At 46.1% G+C, this 8,593-nt stretch overlaps 1 protein-coding gene across 1 annotated transcript; it reads left to right on the top strand.

Moving 5' to 3' along the window:
- The first annotated feature begins 1,164 nt into the window (after nt 1-1,164).
- On the top strand, nt 1,165-7,647 carry LOC143929677 (purine nucleoside phosphorylase-like). Its single transcript, XM_077453624.1, has 6 exons — nt 1,165-1,320; nt 3,106-3,275; nt 3,408-3,511; nt 4,547-4,722; nt 4,913-5,103; nt 6,291-7,647. Exons 1-6 carry the CDS (start codon nt 1,298-1,300, stop codon nt 6,491-6,493), a joined length of 867 nt encoding a protein of 288 aa, XP_077309750.1. The 5' UTR covers nt 1,165-1,297; the 3' UTR covers nt 6,494-7,647.
- Nucleotides 7,648-8,593: the final 946 nt, after the last annotated feature.

Below are 8,593 nucleotides of genomic sequence, written 5' to 3' on the forward strand. Positions count from 1 at the left end.
AGTGAGGTCTTGGTGTCTCCTGTGAGATGTAGGTGTGGTCGAGGGTCTCCTGTGAGATGTAGGTGAGGTCTCGGTGTCTCCTGTGAGATGTAGGTGTGGTCTGGGTGTCTGCTGTAAGATGCAGGTGTGGTCTGGGATCTCCTGTGGATGGGGTCCAGGTATCTCCTGTGAGATGTAGGTAAAGTATCTCCTCTATGATGTAGGTGAGCTCTAGGTGACTCCTGTGAGGTCTGGGTGTCTCTTGTGAGATGTAGGTGTGGTCTGGGTATCCCTGTAAGATATGGGTGAGGTCTAGGTGTCTCCCGTGAGATGTAGGTGTGGTCCAAGAGTCTCCTGTGAGATTTAGGTGAGGCCTGAGTGTCTCCTGTGAGATGTAGGTAGTGTGGTCCGGGGTTCTTCTGTGAGATGTAGCTGAATTCTGGGTTTCTCCTTTGAGATGCAGGTGTGGTCTGGGGATCCCCTGTCAGCTGTGGATGTGGTCTGGATGTTTCCTGTGAACTGTAGGTGAGGTCTTGGTGTCTCCTGTGAGATGTAGGTGAGGTCTCTTTGACTCCTGCAAGGTGCATTTGAAGTGTGGGTATTTCCTCTAAGCCCCCGTACAGACGGTCGGATATTCTGACCACAAAATCCATCAGATTTTTCCCGAAACTGGTGTTGCATACACACGGTCGGACAAAGTTGTCGGAAAATCCAATCGTTCGGAATGTGATGACGTTAGTTTGTTACAACGGGACTGCATTCTGGCTAGTAGCCAATAGCTTTGGTCTCGTAATTTGATCTGAGCATGCGTGGCACTTTTGTCCGATCGGAATTCTCTACAAACTTTGTTCGATCAGATCATGTTGTCTGAAAATGTTATATCCAGCTCTCAAACTTTGTTGGTCGGACATTCCGACGGAAAAAGTCCGATGTAGCCCACACATGGTTGGATTATCCGACAGCATGGTCCGATTGGACCTTTTCCGTCGGAATGTCCGACCGTGTGTATGGGGGCTAAGATGTAGGTGAGCTCTGGGTGACTCCTATGAGATATAGGTAATTTTTAAGTGTCATCTGATATACATTATATGGGTGAGGTCCAGGTGTCACACCTCCAATGTAGGTGTGTTAAAAATAGCAGCATATTGTGGAGGCCACCCTCCGCTGATGCCCCTTGCAACCTTCTGCCACACCTCTCGATGAACTGTGTCTTTAATCCTCGTCATCTCCGCAGAGACGGCACGTGCAGTCCTTGGTTGTTAAGGGATTAAGGAGGAAGAGATCTTCATCCTGTGAGTCTCATACAGACACCAGTGGTATGGCCCGTCCTATGGAGGGCAGGTAAGGCAGAAATGATACAGGTAGGCTCACCTGTAGAGGGGCCCTTACATTAACACCATGTCACCAGACTGGAAGGTGTACAATGTTTGGGTTGATGGGGATGGGGGGACAGCACGGAATATAATCTGCCTGCTAATCCTGGAAATGCATTGGAGGTAGGAAAGGGAGGAGTAGAGAGATCAGAAGTTGGGATCTGGGACAGAAGGGTAGATGGGGGAGCATATACAAGAGCAGATGAAGTGAGGGCAATAGAGAGAGTGCAGAGGTGCAGTCGGAGGAGATGATTCATCCCATCACTGATCAATCCCAATTTTCCTTCCCTATTACAGGAGGTGTGAACCTCACCCAACACCGTCTGTAATGTCTTTATTTGGTTCTCATTCTTTTCCTTTTTACATGAATCAGCACCATGGACAGCTCACGTGATGGATCTGAGAATGACAGGTGGATGGGATTGGTTGCTTTCAGAAACAGGAAGTGGTCTTCCTCTGATACAGATTAGAGATAAAGAGGTCCTAGTCTCTAATCAGTGTAATGGAACTATAAAAACAATTGTTTGTTTTTGTTTTTTGTTTTTTACAAGGTTCCATCATTCATTATGGTTGAATAAAAATGGAAATAAAATAATTTTTTAAAATGTTTTGAAAAGGCTTTATAGGACTCGAGAAAAGTGGCCTGCTCTGCCTAGCTGCCTCCTTAGATACCCCAGAGAACTCTGGAAGTCCCTTGTAATGTATTGGATGATGCATTGTATATACTGTACTAAAAGGAGATCCAGAATAGGAAAACAACTAAACTAAAATTAACTCATCACTGTCTGAGTTCCCCTTTAATGTAAATCATAAAGATCCCATCCCATAGAACTAATCTAGGTCAACTAATGGTCAAATTGTAGCAATATGATCTGTGTCAGGAGATGGGCATATTAAAGTGTTACTAAAACCACAACAGTAAAATCAGTCTGTATATGCAGTAAAGTGTGCTTGTTTTACTCATTGTGGAACTTAAGGGGTAAATCCTCTGCATTGTGTAAAAGGCTGTTTGATCCTGCCGTCTCTGATCCTCCCCCTCTTCCACTGTCTCCAATCCATCCCCTGATAGTACAGAGCCTTGGAGTCACTCTGAACATGCTCAGTTTGGTGTGTATTGAGAGTTGTTTTTTTTGGAAGGGTGCATGTGATTACCACAGGGCCAATCAGCACTGTCCAGACAGAGGGTCAGGAGTCACGCAGCCTCATAGGACAGTCAGAGGAGAATGAAAACTCCTCCTACAAGCTTTAGCCAGACACTGGTAGAAATCACAAACATGCTATATACTGCTGATGGGAAAAGGTATTTAGCAGTTTATATTTACTAAAAGAATTGCATTTCAATGTTCCGTGTACTGTGGAAGACCAGATATATTGAATGCAGGGTGGGTTTAGTAACACTTTAAGCACTGTGATCTGTGTCAGTCAGTGATCATATTGAGGCACTGTGATCTGTTTCAGTTGATGGTCATATTATAGTGCTTTGATCTGTGTCTGTCAGATATGATAGCAATGTGATATGTGTCAGTTGATGGTCCTCTTGTAGCACTGTGATCTGTGTCAATTGATGGTCCTCTTGTAGCACTGTGATCTGTGTCAGTTGATGGTCCTCTTGTAGCACTGTGATCTGTGCCAGTTGATGGTCCTCTTGTAGCACTGTGATCTGTGTCAGTTGATGGTCCTCTTGTAGCACTGTGATCTGTCAGTTGATGATCATATTGTGATCTCTGTCGATGATTTTTCCCTTCTCCTGCAGTCTTCCCGCAGAGTTGTACCTGGAGGCTGCAGAATGGATTCTGGCTCACACCAACTTCCGACCCCGAGTAGCGATCATCTGCGGTTCTGGTCTGGGATCTCTGGCCGACACCCTACATGATAGAGTCATCATACCATATGAGCATATCCCACACTTCCCCTGCAGCACCGGTAAGTGAGTATAGGCCTGTTGGACTTAAAGCAGCACTTTCCAAGGGGTGTGAGCTAGAATTGGTGTACCTACCTCTTGGTATCCTTCAGTATGGGGGAGTAGTGGGATGTTTACCCCTTTGTGTCGTCCAGTGCAGGGCCACGCTGGCAGGTTGGTGCTCGGGATGCTGAATGGGAAACCGTGTGTCTGCATGCAGGGTCGGTTCCACATGTATGAGGGCCACTCCATTTCTGCAGTAAGTAGCAATGGTTAGTAGCTGATGTTAGGTGCCTCCATAAGCTCCTCTGTCTTTTTTATATGTAACCAGTGTGAGCAAATCAGCCATTGAACTTTCACAATAACAATAATGTGTAAAGAGGATCATCAGGAAAGAGTTAAACTCTTTCCATTCTCTTATAGCAAGGGAGGGGAGAGGTGGTGTCAGTGACTTATAGCCTTTATCTTATTAACATCCATAGGAGAGAGGGCTGTTTGAATTATTTGATACCTGAGAGGGAGAGGTCGTGTCAGTGACTTTCAGCCTTTGTCTTATAACAACCACATGAGAGACAAGGGCTGTGAGCTCGAAAACTCCATCTGATACCTGGGGGAGGGGGCAGATGGTGTCAGTGACTTACACCATTTATCTTATTAACATCCATAGGAGAGCCAAGGGCTGTGAGAGGACTGAGCTCCCATCTGATTGGGGGGAGTTGGTGTCAGTGACTTACAGCCTTTAGCTCATTAATATCCAAAGGTAAGTCCAGGCTTGTGCGAGGTCTGAGCCCCCATCTGATACCTGAGGGGGGAGGAGTTGACACTGATAGCACTGAATAGGTATCTGTAGCAGTTCCTCCACCAACATCCCACCTATCCCAGCACAGCTGACATCAGATCGGGGACTAGACCTCACACAGTCCTTTGGCATTTTATGGACAAACAAGCTCCAAAGCTGGGAACCTCCTGAGCTTCCTGGTCTTTCCTTTATAGAATAGTGAATAGTAATAGGCCGGTAGAGGAATCCCCCACCTCAACCATCCCTCTGGTAAAAGCTGCCAATTATTGCCCCCTCTGTGCAATACAAATTCTAATCAATTCCAGAATGAAGGAGCCTCCTTTATGGTTACTGGGCCATTTCCAGCGCCAGAAAAGGTGAGCGTGGGGGGATATAATTTCTTTCCCCAGACTATACTCCTCATTGGTTCATCATGAGCAACACTGGAGAAGGCTAAAGGCAGCTTGTGCCGTATCAGCTAATCTCTGGGGCTCATCTAGTTTTTTGTCTGTGCAGGTGGCGTTCCCAGTGCGTGTATTCTTTCTGCTGGGAGTGCACACGTTGATTGTGACGAATGCAGCGGGAGGGCTGAATGGCGGCTATTCTGTGGGGGACATCATGTTCATCAAAGATCACATCAACCTGCCAGGATTGGCTGGACAGAACCCATTGCGAGGACCCAACGATGACAGGTAAGGGGAGGCTGGGCATGGTATGGCATGAAGTGTTATCATTGTACTCTGAATCCCTCATTCTCAGCCTATTCCACACCCCCTCCTCTCACAGACCACTATAGAATAGTCCAGTGCAGTCCCTGTTGTTGTTCCACCCTTGCCAGGAGGGGGCGTGGCTCCTCATGGTGTCATCGATGTCCCATGACAGGTTTGGCGTACGCTTCCCTTGTATGTCGGATGGTTATGACTGCCATCTGCGGAGCCTGGCCAAGGACTGTGCACGGGATCTGGGCATAGAAAGCTACATCCGGGAAGGTGTGTACTGCATGGTGGGGGGCCCCTCCTATGAGACCATCGCTGAGGGCCGAATGCTGCAACTGCTGGGAGCTGATGCTGTTGGTAAGAGGTCTCTACTCTGTAACCCTCTGCTTTTTCTGTGAACTCCATCATTATATACTCCACCCTGTTCTCTTCTTCCACCTCTGTACTCCACCCTGTTCTCATCTTCCACCTCTCTGTTCTCGACCCTGTTCTCCTATTCCACCTCTCTACTCCACCCTATTCTCTTCTTCCACCTCTCTGTACTCCACCCTGTTCTCTTATTCCTCCTCTCTACTCCACCCTGTTCTTTTCTTCCTCCTTCCTGTTCTCTTCTTCCTCCTCTCTCTACTCAACCTTTTTTTCTGCTTCCCTCTCCCTTTACTCCCCCCCGTACTCTTCTTCCTCCACTCTGTACTCCACCGTGTTTTCTGCTTCCTCCTTATTATACTCCACTTTGTTTTCTTCTACCTCCTCTCTGTACTCCACTCTGTTGTTCTCTGCTTCCTCCCCTCTGTTCTTTTCTTATTCCTTTCTCTACTACACCCTGTTCTTTTCTTCCTGCTCTCTGTATTCAAACTTGTTCTCTGCTTCTCCCTCTCTGTACTCCATACTGTTCTCTTCTTCTTCCTCTTTGTGCTTCACCCTGCTCTCTTCTTTCTCCTCTCTGTTCACCACCCTTATGTACTGCAACCTGCTCTCGTCTTCCTCCTCTCTGTACTCCACCCTGTTTTCTGGTTCCTCCTCTCTGTACTCCACTTATTTGTCCTACCCCTGTTCTGCTCACTCCTCTCTGTACTCCACCTTGTTCTCTTGTTCCTTCTCTCTGTACTCCATTTATATTTACCCCACTGTGTTCTCTTCTTGCTCCTCTCTGTATTCCACCAATATGTGCTTTACCCTGTTCTCTTCTTACTCCTCTCTTTTCTGCTTCCTCCACTCTTTACTCCACCCTGCTCCATTCTTCTTCTTCTCTGTGCTCCCCTCTACTCTCTTCTTCCTCCTCTGTGTTCTCCTTTGCTCTGTTCTCCTTCCTCTCTGTGCTCCCATTGTTCTTTTCTTTTTCTTCTCTGTGCCCCCCAATCTCTTCTTCCTACCTCCATGCTCCCCCTGATGCTTTCCCCTCTGTTCTCCCTCTTCTCTCTTCTATGTGCTCCCCCTGCTCTATTCTTCTGCTTCTCTATGCTGCACCCTCTTCTCATTTCCCTCCTCTCTTTTCTCCACCCATATGTACTCTGCCCTAGATGACCCTCCCCTCTTGGTTCCAGGGATGAGCACGGTTCCTGAGGTTCTGGTGGGGCATCATTGCGGTCTTCGAATTTTTGGTTTCTCTCTCATCACCAATATGGTAGTGACGTCATATGACAGCTCCACTTGTGCCAACCACCAGGAAGTCCTCCAGACATCTGAGGAGCGAGCACCTGCACTGACAGCATTGATCACTGCCCTGGTGGGGAGGATTCCAGACTGATTCCAAATAGAAGAATGTAGAAGATCCTCATAGGCTGTTAGTGCTCCACCTAGTTCTGGCTCATTAATATTCCTGTTTGTAACGTATATACAAAAAGCTCCATCTGTAGTTCATATTGGAGTTCCACCAGCACTGTATACATGTAGAGCTCCACCAGCATTGTATAGAAGAGCTCCACCTGCACTGTATACAAAAAGCATGCCACCTGCACTGTATAGACAGAGAACTCCACCCAACTGCCTTATATAAGAGAGCTCCACCAGCACTATACACAGAGAGCTTCCCAAGCACTGTATAGAAGAGCTTCACCTTCATCGTATACACATAGAGCTTTACCCACCTGCACTGCATACATGAATCCCTCTGCCTGCACTGTGTGCATGGTGGGTAGATGGACAAGAGGGTATTCAGGATGCCCCCAGACATCAAAGCTTAGGACTTGCCTCAAGAACATTAGGAAACATTGGATAGTATGATGTATATGAAGATCTCTCTGTAGGTCCCAAGGGGCATGTTGGCGGAGCGCTGAACCCACTATTAGGTGATCAATAGTTCAAAGTTCAGTTCCTAAAGGCAGCTTTCTATCACCTTGGGTATCCCTTGGGGTTCCTTGAGTAATCAGTATAAGAAGGATGGGAGCACCACAGATTAGTCTAAGTCCATTAAAAATTAATTTGTCTTGCTAACACGTCAGAGCATATATATCAACATGTTTCAGGGGCTTAATTTCCCTTCATCAGGGCTTGAGTGCTTCAATGATTAGGGTATACTGTTGTGTGAAACAAAGATTCTAGTGAAAATAATTGCTGTTCATCAGCCTGACTGTCCAGTATACCCCAAACTCTGAGGCACTCAAGCCCTGATAAAGGGGGAGTTGAACCTCTAAAACATGTTAGGTAAATCCTCTGACCTGTTGTGAAGAAAAACTTGCACTGGTTTTAGTGTAAGCTTGTGGCGCTCTCATACTTCATATACTGTTTCTGATACAGACAGTGCTGAGACTGTACATGGATTGTATGTAGATTGTACATTGATTGTATTGCAGATTGTACACAGATTGTACACAGATTGTAGGCAGACCAATGTCTGGCCTCAAACTCACCAGGTTGGAATTGTCTTTGTAGAAAACAGATGAATAAATTTTGAAAATTGATGTTTGCTTTTTTATGATTCCTCACTATTAGAGGGGCGCATACACATCACATCACATCACATACAAAGGCGTTTATATGGAAATCAGTATGAAGCCAGATTGGTTGCTATTGGTTACGGCACTTTGCTGAATATTTTTACACTGCAGTGGTCCAGATGAGCCGCCGTGTTTCGCACGCAGATTTGAATCAAGTTGTCCTGCTTTTCCTCAGTCATGTAACAGATGACATCACTACTCTCCAACTATGATATCACCACTCACCATTGCAGGGTTCTTCCCACTGATTAGTCTTATGTTTTTTCCATTCTCATTGGTGCTCATCTAATTTTTGCTCTTTAATTAATATTAGAATATAGTTTTAAATTAGATACTGGCTCAAGTCGGATTCTGAGGGGGTAGATGGGGGCTTGGAAGTCTCTGGTACAATTAATGTTAAATAATCATTCCATTCAAAAATCATATTGCAGTGAAGATGTTACAGGGTTGCCTCAGGGCCTCTGGACTGGCATGTGGGTGAAGTCCAGTTATAAAGGAGTTCAGGAATTTCTCTGGGTTCCTGTAATCAAGTGTGGGTGGAGTCTGACACTTTCTAAGTGAATGGGTACCTTAAATGAAGTTTGGGTGGAGTCCAGCATTGAAAGAGAAATCACTTACTGGAATCTGGCAGTGAAGGTGTTAATATGTTTGCCAATGGTGCCAGGAATAGGGGCTGGCAGTGAAGGAGTTATAGAATCCACTAGGGGTCGCCAGAATAAAGTGTGGGTAGAGTATATAGGTCCCTGGAATGAAGTGTGAGTAGGGTCCAGTAGTGAATGGATCACTGGAAAGAACTGTGGGTGGAGTTTGGCAGTGAAGGGGGTTATAGGGTCCCTAGAATAAAGTGTACTGGAGTTCAGTGGTAAAGAGGTCTCTGGAATGAAGTGTGGGTGGAATCCAGCAGTAGAGTG

The sequence above is a fragment of the Lithobates pipiens genome, unplaced genomic scaffold, assembly GCF_037356315.1.
Source record: "Lithobates pipiens isolate NorthernLeopardFrog02 unplaced genomic scaffold, aLitPip1_a1.2 Scaffold_10, whole genome shotgun sequence".
In the NCBI taxonomy this organism is placed as follows: domain Eukaryota; kingdom Metazoa; phylum Chordata; class Amphibia; order Anura; family Ranidae; genus Lithobates; species Lithobates pipiens.

Coding starts and splice junctions, on each gene's coding strand:
- LOC143929677 (XM_077453624.1), top strand. CDS start 1,298: ATGGCCCGTCCTATGGAGGGCAG. Junction 1,321..3,105: donor GCCCGTCCTATGGAGGGCAG/GTAAGGCAGAAA, acceptor CTTCTCCTGCAG/TCTTCCCGCAGAGTTGTACC. Junction 4,723..4,912: donor CGAGGACCCAACGATGACAG/GTAAGGGGAGGC, acceptor GTCCCATGACAG/GTTTGGCGTACGCTTCCCTT.